Raw genomic sequence first — 22,079 nt, forward strand, 5'->3', positions numbered from 1 at the left:
TGGTGTGACTATGACGTTTATTTCGGTCGTAATCCCAATTCGACGCACTCTAGCGTATCGTTTCTGACATAGAGGAAGCACAACAAATCGCAGGAGATGTTTTTTTGGGACGGTAGACATGCCAGATACCCAAATTAACGTGTAGAAGCACTATATATTTAGGCAACAATGGCCAAGAAAAACAGGCACATTCATGAAAGATGAAGGATTTCAGCTGGTAGACTGGTAGTAAAATAACTTTATTCATAATTATCACATCCAAAATGCAAACATAACTGACAACTCCCTGCTCCTCAGCTATAATATGCAACTCTTTACAAAGTGTGAGCCCAAAATACTCCCTTAATTTTTTGACTCCATGTACAGTAGCTCTATTACGTCAGCGTCTGAACACAAAGCGAAACTTTCCCCCTCTAACCGTCAGTCAGCAGCTGGTTGCAGCCGATCCATGTCAAGCTGTGGTGTCTTATCTGTGCCAGCGCTACACTGACAAATGCACGGCACAGACCTGGGTTACACTTCTGCAAACTTTATTCTAGAAACACGACGTGTAGCAGCAGCTGGGCGGCTGCTTTCCATATTTCACATTACAGGGAGTGTGTAGGCGACAGTGTTTGGACGGTAGTTTAGGTTGTAGAAAGTTAGAGCTACATGAAAATGCTACAGTGCCTGAGCCTGTATGACTGAGGCCTCACAGTGAGCGCAGGGCCTCGGGTGTCTGTTGCCTCGCGCTCAGCCTCCCCTCTGACTGAGGATCATGTCCACAGCCTGGCTCAGGTTGTCCACGGTGCCGTCGGCCTTCACCGCCGGGTGCTGCTCGTCGCTGGGCCTGAGGAGGGAGAAGCAAAAACAGACCGAACTTAAAAAGACACGCAACGCTGGGAGACACAGGAACAAACAAGTCCCCACACAAGGGTCGTAAACGAGAGGGGCCAGCAGTCAGATGCTATCGGCCACATTTAACAATACCGACTGTCTAAACTGGGAAAGAGCAGGACGTGATGGTCTCAGAAGATTCAGGAAAGGCAGAGTTTACAAAGAGGCAAACACACTTACTCCACGGCTTCAGCTTAAGGGGGGGAAGCTCTGGTGATAAATGGGGTCTGTGTGCTCTCAGCGTTATCATAAGAGCTCACTTATGATCAACAGCAAGTTGAACTTCTCCGTGTGGGTTCTTTGCTGTGCTGCTTATCTCCGCACCTCAAGGTGTCGGTGGAGCTGAGCTGCCAAAAGCCCCTGCAGGGCGGTGCGTGTTCTCTCTCTGTCTCCGTCACCGGCGATCACACCGCGTCCCCGACTTTCTGCCGTGGGCAAATTAAAAGACTCGACTGCCCACTAATTCCCCAAAATACCAGATTCTAAAAATAGAAGCAAGATTATAATTTGGTCTCTTAAGACCCGATTGTGAGATGAGATGCATATAAACCTTTCTTTTTAGCCATGCTAGCAGCGAGGCTCTATGGAAATGAATGAAAACAATATTCAAATGTATCGAGAAAGTGGAAAAATAGCTATTTTCACTGACTCAACTGACAATGGTTAGCCAGCAAATATTGCCTTTTTAAAGATAACGCGTTCTCATATTAGGTTGTTTATTAGAATGGGTTATGAGACGGCTTTATGTTTACAGATATGTATCTACACATATTTAAAAACACATAAACAAAGATGAGGAGGTGTGGGGCTGTGCTGCCTCGCTCTTGCCCTAGTTTGGCTCCGGGCCCAGTGATGGATACAGATATGGCTGTTTAATCAGCTGGTCGGGGAAATGTGATCCGTTCGGCGTGGCACCAGGATCGGGTCAACGTGCAGGACCCTTTCCCCCCCCCCATTACATTAAAGACGGAGACGCCCCCTTCATTCATGCGCAGGGCTGCTCAGGACTCCTGTCCTGCTCGTGTATGAAGCGGTGCCTATAGATCCGCCCTCCGCGGGCCGCCTCGACCGGGCTCTGTGTGCTGCCTCTGTTCCCCCAGTCACGGGTTGGGAGCTCCAGATGGGGAGGCTTTGTCTGGCCCGGGGTGTGCGGCACACACCGCCATTAATCCTGCCCTCTGAGAGCTCGCGGAGGACCATGGCAAATATTTGTGAGCTGTCCAAGTGTAGCGACAGAAAGAAGAGGCCTGTGGGTGGGGGGGGGTGAGGAGAGGTGTTGAATACTGAGGCCGCACTGAATACAGGGAAGCAGTGCCATATGTTTACGCATGTCTGTCGGCCGCCAGTGCTTGGGTTATGTGAGCTGCTTCACTAATGGTCGAGGTGTTATGTCTCCTGTGCTGGATTACTCCTGCACCCTTTTCTGCCCGAGGACTGATTGAGTTCACACACACACTAACACACACACACACACACGCCACTTAGTCACATGGTTCTTGTGTTTCAAACAGCGCAGAGCACAGCCTCCCTCCAACCTGACGCTCCTTGAAAATCTGCCCCAGCCTCCTGCCCCTTAGATATGCATGCATGCGTGTGTATTCATTTTGCTGCTTTCCTCGCATTGCAATGAATAATGTACGAGGAACCAGGTCAATGTGACCATGCAAGATTCAGCACAATGTGGCTCTCGTTACTGATGAGGTAATCTGCAGCTCGTGGTCTTGTCCTTTCAAGTCAATGATATATCAACACACGTGGAGGAGTAGGTTTGGTCCAAGGGCCTAGCGGACTCCGTACGGCTTGAAACATCACTGCAGCCGTGTTGAACGACTCTAACACTTCCCCAGAAAGTTGGTATATGCTCACAAGGTTTGGGTTGAGAATGGGGAAACAACAACAGAAGCAGAAGGTGTTTGTATTTGAAGATCAGGATTCCAAAGATGAAGAGTGGAACAGAGAGTTCCCAGATTTTAATCTTAGGAAACACGTTAAACAGGTACATACACTAATCCTCCTGAAACAGCTTTGACATGACAGTGGATTTAACAGGTGTAGGAGCTGGTCAGGCGAACATGGATATCATGTATGTACTGCTCAGGCAATATCAGATTCTAGGATATCACATGGAGAGATACTCAACAGGATATTTGGGGTAATAAAACATGATGATACATTTTCATACAGACACGGCTCCATGACATGAAAGTGGATACGAAGGACTCATTCAGGGAGTTCACTTGTGTGTGAATGTGAGCTGTGCAGAAAAGAATTCAAATATTGAAAAGAGGGGGAAAGGAGGTTGTTAGAAACGAGGATACGAGGGCAGCGTCTCTGTTTGTTCTGCTCAGATATATTCAGTTCTTCGTCACGGTAGCTGACCGCAGGGTGAAAGGCAGGACAGCCATCTCATCAGTTAATGCTTAACACATTAGTAAATAAACATAGAAACACGTGCACGCAGAAGGAAGCAAAACTGTCGGGTACACCTGATTTCGTTTTTACACCCCCCTCACCTCTGCAGGGTTCGCCTCTTTCCTCGACACAGGGAGGCAGAAGCAAAAGAGGCAGAGATGACAAGTTCAACCGGAGCCAACAACATGTGAAGCTCAGAACAAGGTTTTCAGGATTGAATGCGGAGATGGAGCAGACAGGCTGAGCAGTTTTTTTGGGGGAAACCTGGCTGTTTCCCAGCAGCTGGATTTCCACACAGAGAAATATTTGATTTTAGGAAACTCTGAAGCTTTGAAATATCTATCCTGTTGTTGACACTGCAGACAAGATACTGAGAAACAGAGTCAATTTTAAAGTATTTCTACGAAGAGATTCTGCATAAGATTAGATAAGATTTGGGGGCTGGAAGCCTTCTGGTTTCTGTTTCTTGTTTGACCAATCACGTTTTACCGCAGGTCCACAGGAACACCTTCAAGAAAATGCTTCGGCTATCAGCTTTTTAATTTATCAGCATTCAAATTCAGATTAGCCAAAATGTTGTCTTGACGTGAAACACCGACAAAAAGTTTCGCTGCCGGTCTAAACCGGAAACCCCAAGATATGGGCCATCGTCCCTAGAAGTAGAATTTGTGGTCAGATGATTGCAGATGGATTCCAAGATTGATTTTAAAGGTTCCAGATGTAGAATTTAGTGGCATCTAGTGGTGAAGGTCATTGTTGCAGCTGAACACCCCTAGCCTCACCCTCTCCAACCAAACATGAAAGATAACCCGTGGAAGCCTTCAGTCGTCATAAAAACTCAAAAGGTGTTTGGTTGTCCAGTCTGGGCTACTGTAGAAAAAACATGGCAGCCTCCATAGAGAGGACTGGCTCCTGATGTAGATATAAAGTAATTAAGTATAAAGGATCCATTCTAGGTTAAAGAAAACAACAATTCGTTCATCTTAGATGAAACACACACAAATTACCGTATATTCAATTTCTGCCAATAGATGTCTTTCACCAGAAACTGTCACACTAAAAGCAGTCCCAGCTCCAAAGAGGACAAATCATCCGTGCCTAACTTGCAGGTGCTTTGGTATAAAGCAGAAGTAAGTTATATGTAAATGAAAAAATATGCTGAAAGTCTATATGGTACATGCAGAGCACACAAACGGCATCAAAAACAGAACAGGGATGAGGTGTGGCAGGCAACCAGGGAGGATAGGGACACCGATAAAATGCAAGCAGGCATAAATCTCACCTCCTAAACCTTCCTTTGTAAAAAAAACCCCAAACAAATAAGCCTCTTTGTAACAAGTGCAGCCGCCTGGTCTAACAGAGGGTAGTGACATTTATGAGAGCTGCAACTACGCTGTGAGGAAGCGTCCCCCCTGCCAGGGCGAGACGGAAAGACGCTCATTGTGTCGAAGAGAGTTTTTCATACCAGCGCTGCGGTGGAGCCAAAACACTGCCTCGTCTCAGACCGAAGCAGACGATGCAGCCACGCACCCCCCCCCCCCACCTCCGAAGGAGAACACGGCCCCGACTGTCAGTGAGGCCTTTATGTTCCGCCGAGCCTTGTGGGCGACATGGGATACCAACACAAGACAAAGCTTCCTCCCCACATCGGTGGAGGTGCGTTCACTGCCTGTGCTCGGTGATGTCGCAGGAGGTTTTTGGCCTCGAGGGCGAGAGGGCGAACACAGCTCGACTGGCGCTAAAGGTCATTGGGGGGGAGGGGGGGGGGAGAGATGTTCCAGCCTGGTTTTATCATCATCATCCTCATCATCATTATCTCCACTTCAACTTCACTTTTACTCCCTTTTTTTTGTGTTTGAATCCACCTGAGAGACGCACAACACGCTTGATGCAACACAGCTGCAGCCTCTGGTGAAAAAAAGAGAAAAACTGAACTGGGGGAAACCACCATGTTACGTGTGTGTGTGTGTGTGTGTGTGTGTGTTATGGCAACAGCAGCGGCAGATGCTACGCTGCAGCCTTCACATCCTTTTTCTGTGGCCGTTATCGCTTTGCTGTGCAAAAGGCTGATGAGTCAAGATCAGCAAACAGCTGCCGCACGGCTTTTCACACTTTACACGGACGACTCGGTGCCCGACTCAAAGGGGATTCCCTGAGCGCATCGTGAAGGGGTCACTTGATGCGTTTCCACCCTGTTGCTCTACCGTCTGCGAATATGTGAGAGACAGATACATAACCAGAGAATCCCGAACCGTCGAAAAACCACGCTGGAAACTTTCTGTCTTTCCCGACCACATGCACACGCGAGGCCGAGAGACCAGGACGTACACGACACAAGTTCACATTCTGTCTCTCAGACTTTAAAAAGTACAACACCGGTGCATTTGCAGCTAAACAGCACAGCTCACGCTTTTCACTGCCTATGGTGTTGTACAAGATTAGTGTCGTGCCTCATTGGCTTCTGTTCATTTCCATATTACTAGACTCTGGAAACACCCTCCATGGCCAGTGGCTCCCATTTCTTCTTCTCAGCCTTGAAGAAAAAAACAATAATCTCAAGTGGCCCATCATCATGTTCCAAACATGTTCTGAGTACACTGGATGTTATTTCATGCTACTGACTGTGGATATTGTTACAGTCTTTGTCTCACAATGGGACTGTCTGGGCTGCTTTGTTCATGTGTCCACACTACGACAGTTTGGTGATGCAGACGTGGACGTTTCATCCGTTACTTTAAGCTAATTACTTCAAGTCTATTCCTAGATTTAGATTCACAACTGTTAAATCATTAGTTTAAGCTCTTTAAGCCAAACATTTCAACAATTAACTATTTACCTTTATAGATAATTTATAACTTTTGGCTCCCTACCTATGTAATTCAGCTGTTTTAGCATCTATTACGTTTAGTTATTTCAACTATTAAGTCAACATCTATGGCTGACTATTTCACATTGTATTAAAACCTTTTTGCAATTGTTAATTTATTTGAGCTGTTTAGTAATTAAGCTCACTATTTTCACCTATTATTTGATTATTTCCATCATTGGCGAAAAGCCCTTGTCGTAAGAAAGCAGACTGATGTCATCCCTTTTAATGTTAAGATGCTTTTCACTGTCAAATCGACTACAGGGGTGTGATGATGACAATTTGACAACACAGATTTTGATGAGGAAGAACACATGGGATATAAAACGATATTATTTCCTCTTCTGCTGCAATGATTATTGAATTTTAAGCTAATCTTAGTAACTTAGTCATTCAATGTTTTAGGAGGACAATACTTGGTGAACTTTCAGCAGAGTTCTCCTTTCTTGTGCTAAGCTAAGATTCAACATCCTCCTATTTTTAAATTAAAAGTTAATATGTCACCATTAAAAAGTCCTCACAGAGCTTTGACTTTAGAAGAATGGCTCCTATTTCTTTGACCACATCCTTATTAAAGTTGTTGTGCTCAATATGCAGAGCTCCATGTGGCCTAGATCTAAACACATTTTTTTTTCCTCTGCATGTTATTAATAGCTGTGCCACCGGTGGCTTGCTGAGCATTCACTTACGAGTGTATATCTCTACATCTCCATATGTGTGTGAGCGTTTTTCGCCTCACCTGCTTCTAACATGTGCAGCTCCACTCAAACAGTTTGGTAGAAAAATGGCACCAGGAGAAACCAGGCAATGCCCCAAGTCACCCCAGCCAAGCAGCCTGTCTATTGGTAATTGCAAGACGGATTGGATCCCCATTGAAGCGGTCAAGGGCCTGTGTTCATGTATTTAAGAGGCAGTGCTATGTTTCAGCCGGCCATCTGTGGGCTTAAGCTCTCACGATTCTCTCCCACTCTCGCTCCTTTCCTTTCTTTCTTTCTTTCTTTCTTTCTTTCTCCCTTCGCTCTCTCATGGGTGGAGGAGAACCGTTGAGGGGCTCAGTGGTCGAGGCCCGACCGGCTCCTTTGTCTAGCTGTGGGAGTATAGACTCGCTGTGAAAAAAGCTCCGGTTAATTATTAATATCTCATTGACTTATAACGCACGGCGGGCTTTAGAGGAGCCCGCGGGCAGGGGAAGCTGTCACCCCGGGGTGGTGAGGGATGGCGGGCCGGGGCTCGGGCACCCAGTGGAGTCTCATCAAACTCTTTAACCTCTTTGTGCAGCTCGGGCCTTATCCCTCTAGGATCTGCACCCAGTCTGTGTGGCTCTGTTATGCTATTATCTCACCTCTATCTGATCCCAACAGAGGGTTCACAACACAGCCTGAATGAGAGGGAAGTGGGGGTGAATCTCACTTTATCGCTTTCCCATCAATTTTAGCTTTACAGGGTTTTGCACGCGAGTAGGTCACTGATCATGTGACCTATAATCACCCCGGTATCTGTTGATATGGAAAGGGCACAGGTTAATGGTGTCCTTAATTGAAAACCTTAGCTTTGAGCAGCAAATACTCACTGACTGAATGCACAGGGATTAAAGGGTGATTTAATTAGCTCCATCACAAATGAACCACTTTGGATCACAGCAGTTATAATAAATGTCAGGAGTGTGGGTGGACTCTCAAATTCCCAGTTGAATTCAAAATAAATACTCAATAGGTTTATCTTCACATGGTATTATGTCTGCTTAAGTACTTTAGCCGGAAAATGTGTTAACTTGTTATGAAAAATACACAGGAAATTTCAATTATTATTTTTCCAAGTAAACGCAAATATGTCCGTCAGACTCCTCCCCCTTGATTGAGTCTGAGTTTGAAAGAGTTTTGTCACACAGCTCAGTTTGCTTCATCAGCACTTCCATGCACTGGCTTTAACCACCAAGGGGACACGTCATCCTCGAGCCGCTTCACATTAAACTTGAATTTCCCTTTGTTCATAAACTAGTTTAACACGAAAACATAACCAGAAACAAAGCAATGATGCAGTCGCTGATCCTGCGGTTGCGGTTTGAGTTGTTTTCTAGATTTGTTTGCCTTGAGTCCTGGCCACCATCGGACGCCACCTAAACTGTTATAAATCCAGGTTGATCCCAGCTGCTGTCCCGTGGGAACGAGAGCAACCGAGCGAGCCTCAAAACACGCATTACTGTGGAATATCCCATTAATAGCTCAGAAGTATGAATGTAAAATTTAGGAAAAAAGATGAAGGAGGAAAAGAAAAGAAGAGGCAAAGCAGTGTTGGGTCTCAGGCCAACAACAGAGTGCCGGCTGGACGAGGGACTGCTTCCAAGGATTGATTGTGTTTACATTTCCTGCAGAGCTGCCGATTCCAATCCAGCGGAAAGGGATGAAAACATAGATTAGATACAAAGTTAATTAGATCGACTGTTGCTGTTATTGTGGTAAAATGCTGCCCTTGACAACGTGTCAGGGAAATTAAACTCATATGCGATTAAACCTTTAGTCATTTGTGAAAACGTTAATTGCTGCAAACCAAAGGCAGAACAATAGAGGTTAAACAACCCACTGGCCCCTGGACGCGGCTGCATGAGGTGGGAGTGTGCAGCCCGGAAAGATATCCATCCAACAAAACGCTCATGTGTTATCTGTTAAAGACGGGGAAAACCATCAGTGGAAATGGAAACCTTACGTAACATGTATTTTCCTATTGTACCATGTAAATATCATGGAAAAGCCCTAGGGCTCACGAAGGAGATGCTGGTCCAACACAGAATCCGGCTCCCAATGCACAAGATGGCAGCGTTCGTCTCAGGGGCGTTTTAGCCCTATTTCTAGAGGGATGGGAGGAAGTGGAGACGTGTCGTCCATCTTTATAATCCGTCTATGTTCAGGTACAGGTTTGTTATCATGTATAGGCCTTTTGTGTCCCTCAATTTGTCATTATACACACACTTTGTTTGATTGCTGATTTGCATTTTTTTTAAATCAAGTCAGTACATTGATCTCCTATAGAAACTAAAGATGATATGTAATATGTATTTATCCTCTTTTGCTCAAGGCCCTCAGTGTCACCTTGGGGTCAGTAACAAATTAAACACAGTGTACTCAATCTGCCTCCTTGCCTCAGAACAAACAAAACCCAACAGGTCACTCTGCTCTGGATTTCAGCGCCTCTGAGGAACCAGTGAGGTCTGAGCACAAAAAGTTGGTCCCTGTGGATCCTGCCTCAGGTCAAAGGTCAACTTGTGCACACAGTATGATTCACTGGATCGATGTAAATGGTGTCTGTGAAGGCACGGAGGCAAACGGACCTCAAGGACACGTTGAGTAATTCTGCAGCTGTCGAGCTGACAAGCTTTTAAGTTCACAGCCCAGAGCCTCAGCAGAGAAATGAGATAACTTCATTTCCTTCCCACACTGACAAACACTGATGTGAGAACAGTGGTTAGCAGGACAGGACAGGACAGGGTGTGGGACTGTGCTGTTCTCCTAGACACTATAAAATGCTCACACTCTTATAACACTTGACAAAAGGTCAAGACAGAGCAGCCAGGCAGAGAAAATGCAACTCAAGCATTAACCTGCTTTGGCACGTCGCATGCAGCTCTATAAAATCCCAAAATGGAAACTAAAAGCATACCCCGGCGTGAGAGAGATTTCATAACCGTCTCAGCGACACACATACGAACAATGCCTCGTAATACAGTATGTCACATGCGTTCCAGACGATCACTCCCTGTCTGACGTGGGCACACCTGAAACCCTGTACATTATCCCAGCCGCTCAGGCTATAGGACACCGGCGAGCGAGTGAAAGATAAACGAGGCTGAAATACAGTATGTACCTGAGAGCTGTCCCAGGGCAGCGGCGGGCTCATAAAGGAGATAAAAGGTGCCACCACCACGGAGGTGCACAGAATACACGCCAGGGTCCGGTGTCACAGATCTGTGCGGCTGTAAATCCAACACACTTCAGTCTAATGTCTGTGTGGTTCACCAGAACTGGGATCTGATAGGTCGGTGATGTCCACGCAGGAGGGCATCACCTTACAGCAGACACACACATAATGATGCAGTGAAACGTTGCACCTAGAATACAGACGAATTACATGTTGCAAACAAGATAGGAAAACAAAGCAGATACTAGAATACATATTATTAATAACTAGTAAGAAATAATCAATGTTAGCAGCATGTGTTAAATGATTTAAAAAGGAAATCAGATCTTATGGCTCCGTTCTTTTCCAAGAGTGGTTCTATGGTGGTCCATCACAGCAGGGCCACGTCTTCACCTCTACCTCTGTTGATTTGCCTGTTCTCACTGTTTACGTAAAGGGGAAGTGCTTATTTTAAATTAAACTCAAATGAAAGTCACAGATATGTTCCTTCCAATAATCACCGATCACTTATTTTATTGATACCGCAGCCACCTCCCAGGTCGTTAGCATCGTAGGGCTTGGGGGGGGGGCGGGGGTGACGAGAGGCGCCATAGCAAATGTGGGCCTGGCGAGACAGAACCGAGCAACTAGGCAGGTAGTGCAAGTTTATGACAGTGGTAAAAATGAACAGCTCTGACGTGCGACTCGTTTCCTTTTGTTTGCACGAAAGAGCTTTTGAAAACCACCACTAAGTCCAGGTGTAAACCCATCATGGATCAGGCAACAGAGCAACATGCATACAACAAAACACTTGGCCTTGCTCATGAGCATGTCCTTCACTCTATTCACAACTTCATGGCAGGCACCAGAGGACATCTGCCCTGGATCACAGGTGACGTTTCCAGTCTGGTCTTCTGGGAAGGAGGGAGGGACGGGCTCGGCACACACGCTGGACACTGGTGACCGGTTCCTCTGGGCCGCACCTGCCCTGGATCCGATGGGGACGTTTATTTTACGGTGTATTGTTGCCAGGAGATGATAAGGAGGAAGTCTGTCGTAACGTTTTTTAAGAGCTCCGGGGGCATTCCTCTGTCAGAAAGGAACTGTAGCTTCCAACACCCCCTGTCTGGTGTCTGAGAAAGAGACTCACATTACAGCATTTCACTGTGGGAGAAAACCCACGTTGCTTTTCACAATCGTTCTGCGTTTCGCCTCAGACGACTCTGATTATAGGAGAAGCAGTTGCACTGATAGCGTTGAATATTTGCATACCAGCCATCTGGTGAGAACTGTGTGTTCTAACTGATGTTATTCAATACACAAAACGACATGTGTCCACGAGAATAACAGCTTTACTGATAAGCGGTGTGTGTGTGTGTGTGTGTGTGTGTTAACTACTTTTCTTTGTAGTGCATGTTAGACAATTTCCAACAGTCATGGAATGGAGAAAAATACTTATGGTTGTCGTGATGGTATGAGGCTGTGGTCCAGTATGTAGGCGGTGGTCTAGTGGCAGAAACTTGGACTATGGGCAGAGAAGGTCTCTGTTTCATCTCTGGTTCAACTCCACGGAGAGACAACAAAAGATGAACCTGGATTGATCTGTCCAAAAATCCAAGAGTCTCCCTACCCTGTCTAGTGCCCCTGAGCAAGGCACCTTACTCCCCCAACATCTGCTCCCCGAGCGCCGTACATGGTCGCTCACTGCTCTGTGTGTCCTGCACACAGATGGGTTAAATGCAGAGGTTGAATTTGCCTGCCATTGCATGGGTGTGTTGTGCATGTCTGTGCATGTGTTTGGTATAAATAAAAACATATCTTAATAATTTTCTTGCACATAATCTTAGATTCTTATTATTCAGGGAGGGAAAATCCATCTATCCATCCATCATCTCTACTGATAATACTCTGAGGGTAGCAGGGGGGTTAGCTGGAGGCCTGGAGCCAATGTCAGCTGACATGTGGCGAGAGGCGGGTTTACACCCTGGACAGGCCAGCGTTTGATCGCAGGAAAACAACTATTTACATTCACATTTAAGGTCAATTTAAGGTCTCCAATTAACAAAACCCCCAATCTACAAGTATTGGGATTGTAGGGAAAAGCCGGAGTACCTGAAGAAAACCCACTAAGACAAGAGGGAGAACATTCAAACTCCACACAGAAAAGCATCCGGAATTCAAACCAGGAACCCTGTGCTTACCAGTGCGCCAAAATATTATTGTTAGTATTCTAATTTGCTAAACTCACATTCACTTCAGACTGTTTGGGGGCGTAATTACGAGCAATGTGGGAGAAAAGCTCCTCACAGAAGGCCAAGCCGGGATTCCAACCAGGAACCTTCTAGCACAGAGGTCTTCAACAGGGGGTCTGCGACAATTTTTTAAATTTTTTATAATTTTTTATTTATTTTCGAACAACCAATTTTTTCCCCACAAATTTAAATGTCTTTTTAAATACACATTATCGGCATCCAACATATTGTGAGGCTGATTTGACCCTCTGCCTGACAACATCCATCCGTCCAAGGTTAGATAAGTTGTTTGCTATCCATCAGGGTCCGACATCTCACTAATGTGGGAGTATGTGTGCCATCCACAGATGGCTTGAGGATTCACTGTCTCCTCTGCATGCATGTTTAAAATAAAAACATGAATCTGTGAATTAATTTAATAGCTCAGTGTTGTATGCAAGATGTATATGTTTATATATGGCAGTGGCATGGCACCCTGTACCTTGCACATGTTTAAATTAAAAACATGAACATATGAACCTGTGTAATATTTGAATAGCTTAGTACTGAATGCACAATAACAGGGTAGCTATGTTTATACATGACACTAGGCCCAGTTTAATATAAATCACAATTTTATACAATATATATATAGTAGGGGTCCCCGCTCCATCTTTCCACCATTTGGGGGTCCTTGGCCTGAAAAACGTTGAAGACCCCTGTTCTAGCACCTTCTAGGAACAGTGCTATAAATAAAGTGGCCTATAGGGAAAAAATGTGCATGTCAGTCTCCGATAAGTTTAATATGAAGTCAAAGATATCGTGAAGTCCTGCTTTCTATGCAAAAGCTAGGGAACAATCCAGTTTGGCAAAACAACACAGGAGTCAATAAAGCCGCGGGGGAGGGCCTGAGAGCGGGCGACTTCAATCCCTAATAGTTACATCTGTGGAAAATCCATTTCTGCCACAAACACGGTCGATTGATCAAATTAAAAAGGCCTCAACTGGTCGTCTGCCTCTGATTCACTTGTTTACAAACCGCGATAAATATATCACATTATATATAAAACTGCTACTTGAATGTCAGCTAACGTTTTATCCGGCGTGACTGCAAGGCAAGCTCCAGGTATTTTGGGAATGTGAGAAAGCTCACGGGCGTAACATCACCACAAAAGGTTTCGCCGTCTTTCTCTGTTTTGCTCACCAGGGACTAAATGCTATGAAAAAGTGTTTTACCTTTAGCGTGTTCCTTCTGAAACTGTTTTTCTATTTATAGTGTGCGAGCTTGCACTGCAAATGTGCCCCCCCCACCTCCCCTCCACCTCATAGTGCAGAAACAATAACACTTAAGGGAAAACTCATCTGTACCGCATCACATGGCCACTGAACCCCTGCAAAGCCGACTTCCTGTTGTGTCCCTGCATGTGTGACGGCTGTAAGACAGAACTCAGGGTGCGGCTTCTGAAAAGTGGCTCATCGTTATTTTTTTATTTACTTTATCATCAGGGGCTGATTCTCCCTGGAGAGGTTTGATCTGGCTCGGCCTGTTTGGAAAAAAACTAACATTTCCCAACACTCACATTAGCAGCGGCGCGTCGGCCACAGGGAGAGGTTCCCAGTGTAAACCATTCTGAAGATGCTCGCCGCTGTGTGAAAACGTTTGCTGAGCCAGATCCCGACGGAATCCAGCGAGGGCTTCCTCTAACTCACTGGCCCCCGTTCAAAATACCTGCATCAACACTGCGTGAGCCTCCGACACGTCAACACTGTGTTTCATCACAGCAGAATCACAGACACCGGCACTGACGGTGTTGGTTGAATCAAAAGCCTGGAAGTCAGCTCCTTTGATTATCACTGATACACAGAGGAACCGGGCGCAAGCCAAGATTAAAAGCCTCAGAAAGTAATACTGTCGGCGAGGAGCAGCAATTAAACTGGATTACAAATAGTGCATGAAGGAACAGCGTGGTGTGAACCTGCTTTTGTGAAGGCTTCAAAGATACCCAGCTCCGTGCCGAAGCAGTTCCTTGACGATAAGAGAACAGAAAGAAAGAACAGAGGAGCAGCCGAGGCCACAAACCGTGGGAGATGACTGTGTAAGAAACGTCACCGTGCAAGAGAGACAGAGGGACAGTTTATGCCAGTAACGTACACTGGGGAGAATTTCACATTAAGATGGAGAAGTGAAACAAAAATGCATGTTTAAAGCTGCATTAATCAACTTCGTCATATCAATAATGTATTTAATAAATGCATGTAATGTGAAAGGGGTCAATCAGAGTCTTTCAGCTATTTGTTTGGAGTTTTGGCCAAAACTAATACAAGAGATCTGTAAATGAACTCTACTTATACTTACAGTCTTTTCATCCACTCAAAGCTTTAGACAGTACTAGTTGCATTCACCCAGTTATTCATACAGTACTTCTATACACACACATTCATTCACTGTAAGATCAGCTGTCAGGAGCAATTTGGGGTCGGTGCCTTGCCCAAAGACTTGAGGTGCTGGGGATTGAACCGCAGACCTTCTGGTCAGTGGATGACCCTCTCCAGCTGGCCTGGAGACCTGCGTTTTGTTAACTGCCACTAAAGTGGTCAAAACATCAAATACCACACAGTGCAATAGTGTCAGATTCTCCACTAAAAGACCAACTGCAGTCCAAGTTCTTTTCCTAAACACAGCGAAGCTTTATCAGAATGATCAACAACATAAATCCGGATATACTGCATCTGTTTCAAGACTGAGCAAACCAGACTGAGAACACCAGCGAGCATTTGGCGCTGACTCTCAAACATGCAGCGGTTGCTGATACCCTGGTCTGGACAGAGATCAGTCTTAAAGTATTGAGGCTTTAATATGCAGCTTTTGATGCTGTGACTGAATCTCGACACATAATAACCGAAGAGCTGAAAAGGAGGTGGGAGCCGAGCGCGGCGTCTGCAGATTGTTCCCATGCAGCTGAGTTACATCAGCAGCCAGATCTCCAGTCTAATTCCAACCACTTTCTGGTGGTAGGCCCCTCTTTGCAAACCTGTTCTACATTAAAGAGCAAAGGGTTCGCTGCTCCCCGAGGGAAGCGTGTGTAAACTTAGGCTCGTTATTTCAGAACAAGGAAACCTTGACTGCCAGCTGAACACTCCCTTATTGAAATTACCTCTATATTACACCTATAGTCCCTTACAGCCGTTATTTACAGGGTACTTTAAACTACAGGCACCATCACAATGACATTATACACACATGAATGTGTCATATTGAAAGGTGCATTGAGCAAAAATATGAAATCTACATTATTAAAACAACTTGCATCCATTTACACAAATCTGACATCGTGCAGTATTGTAGAGTGAAGTCAGATTATGTTAAAGTGAAGGCAAAAGGTACATTTATAAACTTTTTACCTTTTGAAATGAGTTCAGAACAAGAACACTTGTGTCACACACATGTAAATAACTTTAAAAAATGTCAGATCCGTCCTTTCTCAGGAACCGAATGTCAAGTGGAAAGCCTTTTTCTTTTTCTGTAGAAGAAGTCGATGTGATTAGATTTGTCTGTGATTTGTATCTTCTCCCCTTCCGGCCTTGTCACCGGGCCTGAGGTATTCGAGGCAGTCTCTTCTCCGGGCGTGATGGGAACTGGAGGCCTGCGCAGCATCTGGTTGACTTGGAAACAGCTGTGTTTTCATAGATCTGACTGAGGGTTTATAGCTGCTCCCAGAAAGCCTGGGTTCACCGGGCCTGCTCGGCTAAACAACGCTAAATCTCACGTCTCCCCCGTCACCCGCCGTCCCACGGAATCACGCGTCACGGTCTATCCTCTCCTTCTCAGAGAGGGTGTATAGTCTGCAGAAGGATCTGGATTATGGTGACGTGTTCAGTAAGCAATTGACAAATTAATTCTAATTTTAATACACACTTTTTTTTCCTTCCTATGATACAAATGTAAAGAACCCTCTGCTGCAGCTCACACACAAACATGATTCGTAAAAAAATGTACACTGATTTCAGTTGGAGATATACCAATGTAATTTTACTGTATTGTCATTAAAACAATATTATATAAAACGTCTAAGTCTACTCCGCTGTAGAATGTGTATATACACGTGTTTCTCCATGTAAACAACATGACCCACACAGTCCATACATCTAGACCACCACAGCTGAAACACAGCACCTCACGTAACACACTGAATTCAAACGTGTTCCTCGGCCCAGATCTCTCTCTCCTCCACATGCTCTCACATAATCTGATTGGTCCTGTGTTTAGTTGAGTCTCTGTGACTCTGTTCAGGGTGTCACAACACTGGAGCTGAACTGAGCTGCTCGGAAACGATTGTGAAGTCACATAACCCAGATGGATTCAGCTCAATCCACTTAGAATCTGCATTTAAAAAAAAACGCCAGATACATGTTGCTGAAACACTGACGGCTGTCTGAACCCACACGCACACAGACACACACATGCAGGCACGTACATGCCAGCGGAACACACACAAAAGCACTGGAAGGCGAAGCCACAACACACCCACATACTCCGGTCATGCACATAAGAGTAACAGACAGGGGACAGGTTGTACAGTGAGTGACTGTGCTCTTAGTGCAGGATTAGTGCTGACTGATGCTCAAGCAGATTACTCAGCGTTCTCGGGTCACATGACCAAAACCTGCATGCCAATGCACAGCAGTGGAGCAGGTCAGCTCTTCACACTACTAAAGGGGGGTTGTAGACAAACAAGCTGGTATCGACGTTAGGAAAGAGGAAAGAAGTATCATTCTTCTACAGGATGAAAATAAAACAGAGCATTTATTTTGATCCAAGAACTATGATAAGGACTCAATATTTGTAAATGTTGTATTTGAGAATTTATATTACGCCAAAAAATGTGAGAGGGAAAATACTTGGTTGAGGTTTGGGCTCTTTTCTGTGCTATTGTAGTTAGTTTAGCTCACAATACGCTAGCTAGTAAGATACAGTCAGGAAATATGATGCAATGCACTGCATTAATCTATGTAAAATTACAAAGCAGAAGCAGTAAAGAAGTTTGCAGTTTAATGGTCACGACCGCAATCATTTACAACATTACCACACTGTGTACCCTGAGGCTATTAATGAATAATTTATTCTGCTGAATATAAGTGAATATAATTTCTACAACTTAAATGTGAAAATTTCCTGGTTGGTATGATTTTATTTCTAGATCTTTCAATTAAGCAAAGAATCCAAACACTTTTTTTAAATCAAAAAGGTTAAATAAGTTTTGGGTTTCGCCCTCCTTTTCTACAAATATTCATAAGTGCACAAAAGTGAGGTAGTGATAGTCTATGAAAGTACGGCCCTAAGTACTACATCTATATATCTTCTAGAATAATCAACCATATGTTTTTGTAATTACACCGTAAGAGGGGCGCCCCCAGTAATATCCAGATTCGGGACCATAAATCCAACAGAGAGACTCGGGCCTTGTGGGCGACGAGCGTTCAACATGTGGAGAGAATAAGCTATTTCTGGTGGATTCTCAATCAAATAAACAAATCTGAAGGAGTAAAGAATGGCTCACAGGAAGCCTGTGAATTTCTAGAGCAAACTTTGAGGCAACACACTAATGCAAGGGTGCCCTCTGCTGACCAAAAGATGAATTGATGAATTGTTTCTAATGTGGCCAGACTAACTTCACACAATACCCTAAATGTGTGAAGATTTAAAATTCATTTTTTCTATTTATTTCTTCATGCTTAACATTTAATAAAAACTGAACGGTTTAAAAATGTAGACGTATTATTTCTGTTTTGCTTTATGTAACGTCAGGCCTAAATGTTACTACAGTAAAGACCCTTGTCCAGGACCCTTCGGCAGGACACATGTATGTATGGGTAAATGATAGTTTGACACCAGCAGCGGCCACTAAGAAGTCAAGTTCGGGTTTTGTGTCAAGGACGAGACAATTCACTGACCTGTATTTTCCAGTCCGGACTTGTATGCCTTTCATTCCACAGTTCTGTGCCCCACCTACGTCGTTCACCAGATCGTCCCCGATCATCAGCACCTGAAGGAAGGAAGATCATTAGAATTATAATTAGTGGATCCTCTCAAGCAGACAGACTTATATTATATAAAAATAAATATCTGCCTATCTGTACACATTAGCTAGGGGAACACGTTTTTTAATTTTCTATTAGACCATGATGTATTTTAGTTTGGTCCATGTAACATAAACTTCGGGGATCAAACTGTAGGGATCCATTCACTCTCTCCCTGGCAGCACTAGTTTAGCAACTTTATGGTTTTTTAAAAACCATTTAATGACGTGATTGTCATTCCAAAGATTCCTCTCTTTGTTTTGCCAAAAGGGCCTGTTGTTATTTCTTCCTGTTGTTCCTGCCTCCTAACCTACGGATCATCAGCACTCTTTTTAAACATGCTGAGCAATCCTCTCCACGGATCTGGTGGTTAATGTGACACAAGCATGAAGGAGGCTTTTAGTGTCACAAACTGGTAAATATTGATCAAATGTAGATATGGATAAAAAAAGAATCCTTTGAATCTAACTTGTAAATCCAGCTGATGGTTCTGTGGAAGGAATCAGATTTTGCATTTGAAAAAGATTTATGTAAAAAGAATGAAAGGAATGATACCTGCTTGATTTTGATCGTTATGTGACTGACTCAACAAAGACCGTCGGCTGGAGAGGGAAGCAGATGTATCCGTGTCCCAGTGAAAGAAAGGAAATCCAGAGAATGGAGCGAGTCTCAGGCTGAGATGAAAATACTCAACAAGACGCAAGAATCACAACAAAGCTGCAACGCACCTCATGTGGTTGGAGCCCCATGTCATTGAGAACACTCTGGAAGAACCTTGGGGATGGCTTTCCAATGACTTCCGCCTTTAGGTCACAGGCGTACTGGAGGGAACACAGAGTTAACAACACTGACTCTTTGTTCACATGCACAGAAATGTTGTCATCTATTCTTATCAATGCACATTATGCAGCTACTGTACTGTACCTCCAAAGCCTTCATGTAAACCCCAACGTCTAATGACAAACCATTTGTCTCCTTGTAGTACCTCCTACGAACACAGTGAGACAGATATTTTCTCACGATATTATATTGTTGACAATGTGCTTACCATTTGGAATAGGAAAATATTATAAACATGTGTTTACCCTTGGCCCAGAGAGAACAGCAGTGGCTTATCCAGGCCTGTGAGGACCCTGAACGCATCGTTCATGTTTTGATAGGAGAAGTTCTCAGCTGCGTCTCCGATGACCACACAGTTTGGGTCAGTCTTGTCAACACTGTCAAACTCACTGAGAAGTCCTGCAGAGGAATCAACACACACACTTCACACTTAAACAGGCAGAAGGAGGAGGACAAGTTTAATGAGGGATCTGATGGTGAATTGTGATTGCACATGAGATGTTCCTGCTTTAGCTAAAGTTGAGTCAAATCTAGTGTTTTGGTCTTTTAATGGGATGAGTGGACAATTACATTTTTTTTTTTTATTGCAAGTCTTATCCTCGAACACAAGTTTCAAAGTATTTTATAATGATCTTTATTTATATAGTCCTAATGACGGCTCAAAGCTCTCTACTGTATAGTTTGTTCCATTCACACATGGATACAGTGAATGTAGGTGTGGCCCTTTCTCTAGGCCTCGGGTTCAGCCTGTGGCCCAAGGAAGCTGCATCATGTACAATGGATATTGAACTACACCTTCTGTTTAGAGAGAATGATCCGCTAAACCCCCTGAGCCAACAACAAAAGAGTGATCCTGTATAAACCATAACGAAACAAGTCTTTTATTTGGTTTGCTGTGTCCAGTGTGCAGAAACTTCACCTAACTTAATTTAGGCTTAATATCACAATTACTTACAGGATCACGTGCAGGAATATGACCTAGAGACATTGTCTCAGCGTCTCTTATAAGTCCTGACCATACACAGTCTTTGGTTCTGACCAATAATAGAGCAGCATTACCGTCATGCACCAGCAGGTGAGGCCGGAGCCCCCTCTCGTTGAGGACAGCTACAGCAGCGGGGGCAGGAGAGAAGACCTGGGACACGGAAATGTCAAAGCCCGCTGTCTGCAGCATGGCCACGAACTTGTCCCTGGAGGACTGAGTCTCGTTGGTGCAGAAGCGCAGCTGCAGGTCTGAAGACATGAGCCTTTAAAGCGAAGGAAGAAGTGGTCAGGGGGGGCAGCTGATCCTAACACAGCGATACTGAGAGACCCCCGCGTTGAATGCGTTCATACATCCATACAGAAGCTTCAGGAGCAATGCAATTCCATAAGTTCCCAGCACAGTGGAAACAGTTCACGTGCACGGCTGCACCTCTGCTCCGTGTTGGTTCTCTCACCTGTTCACAGCTTCGGCGGAGCCCGGGATGGCAACGGCCCTCCCCGGCTCGCTGTCGTACAGGACCCCGCACATGTCCAGCACCACAGCCTTCAAGCCCACGGAGCAGCCCGGCCACTTCGTGTCAGCCATGGCGGAGTGAGGGCGTCAGTGCGCATGTGCCGGATGGATCAGAGGGAGGCAGTGCTCTGTCACACCCCCCCTCAGCCCCATGAGGACAGTGACTCGCTGTGTTTACCTTCTTATCCTGGTTTGAATCACCACCACGTTTAAAAATGTCTGTGTTTTCCTCATTTATATTATATTTTACATTTTATACTCGCATTCCACTGCCTTCATCTGGCAGAGGCACTTTACACATGAGATTCCACCCACAGGTCATTTGATGTAGTCAATTACAAGGGAACTGGAAAGTGATGTGTTGTGAATTTCAACAGTGTTTCCTTAAATACATAATAAATCCATAAATAAAGAAGATGGGTTTTTTTTTACTTGAAGACCACTGCGCACGAGCACTTCCTGCGCAGAAGTCCACTGCGCACATCCTGCACAGGAGACCATTGCATATATTAAATTCTCATAAATTTAATTCTCTTTTTTTATTAAATAAATACTTATTGTGTTAGATATTGTTCAACGTAATTCTGCCACTTATAGTGGAGTGGAGATTGAACTCGCGATCCTCGTGTTAAAGAATAATCTCTTTACCGACTAGGCCACAACGCCTACTGGTTCCAATTTGGAACTAAGCTCTTTAACATGACGGACATATTAGTGTGTGTGTGTCTGTGTCACTCTATGCAATTGTATTTTCTACTACATATATTTGACAGCCTTACTTAAAAGTTACTTTTATATTTTGGATTTTAGATACTGGATGATTTAACATGCTTTAAAAACCTATTGTTAGAGACTAACCCAGTAGATTCCATGTGATGTCCTGAGGCTGCCCCCTGCTGGCTGCTGGGTTCCTCTGCTGCTCTTGCTTGGTTTGTGCAGCTTGTGATTAACTAAAATTGTCCATAAAAGAAAATCTTTATTATCATTCAAGGGCAATTTGATGTAGAACCAGGAACCAGTGCACGACAAAAATATACCAATATCTGGAATCTTCTCTCAAAAAAACATTTCCCCCCGTGGGGTTTGTAGTGTGAAGCTAATGAGGTGTTTTGTAAAGATGTGATCGAAAACGTCAGACCAAGTGAATCCACTTTATTTCAGCATGAACAGGAAAAAAAAGAAGAGAGTTTCATTTCACCGTTAGCAGCACAAAATACTACTGGATTTTCCCTCTCATACGATGAAGGTTACTCCATCTCTTCAGTTACTAATAAAGCTCTGTTCAGTTAGACACACAATGGAAACATAAGAACTGGGTTTAATGAAAATGCAAGAGACTTCAAAACCAACACAAATTAGTCCTCCCCACGTTACACTTCCCCCTTCT

At 44.4% G+C, this 22,079-nt stretch overlaps 1 protein-coding gene across 2 annotated transcripts; it reads right to left on the bottom strand.

The window, feature by feature from the left end:
* Positions 1 to 220: 220 nt before the first annotated feature.
* On the bottom strand, positions 221 to 20,797 carry lhpp (phospholysine phosphohistidine inorganic pyrophosphate phosphatase). Of its 2 annotated transcripts, none has more exons than XM_062378510.1 (7): positions 20,634 to 20,792; positions 20,254 to 20,441; positions 19,440 to 19,593; positions 19,279 to 19,342; positions 19,083 to 19,175; positions 18,229 to 18,320; positions 221 to 829 (listed from the first exon to the last, which is right to left on the bottom strand). In XM_062378510.1, the coding sequence occupies exons 1-7, from the start codon at positions 20,762 to 20,764 to the stop codon at positions 733 to 735; spliced, it is 819 nt and encodes a 272-aa protein (XP_062234494.1). In that variant the 5' UTR covers positions 20,765 to 20,792; the 3' UTR covers positions 221 to 732. The 2 variants fall into 2 exon arrangements, with proteins under 2 accessions (XP_062234494.1, XP_062234495.1); XM_062378511.1 differs by lacking the exon at positions 221 to 829 and adding an exon at positions 18,910 to 18,956 and having other exon boundaries at positions 20,634 to 20,797.
* Positions 20,798 to 22,079: the final 1,282 nt, after the last annotated feature.

The sequence above is a fragment of the Platichthys flesus genome, chromosome 20 (assembly GCF_949316205.1).
Source record: "Platichthys flesus chromosome 20, fPlaFle2.1, whole genome shotgun sequence".
Taxonomy (NCBI): domain Eukaryota; kingdom Metazoa; phylum Chordata; class Actinopteri; order Pleuronectiformes; family Pleuronectidae; genus Platichthys; species Platichthys flesus.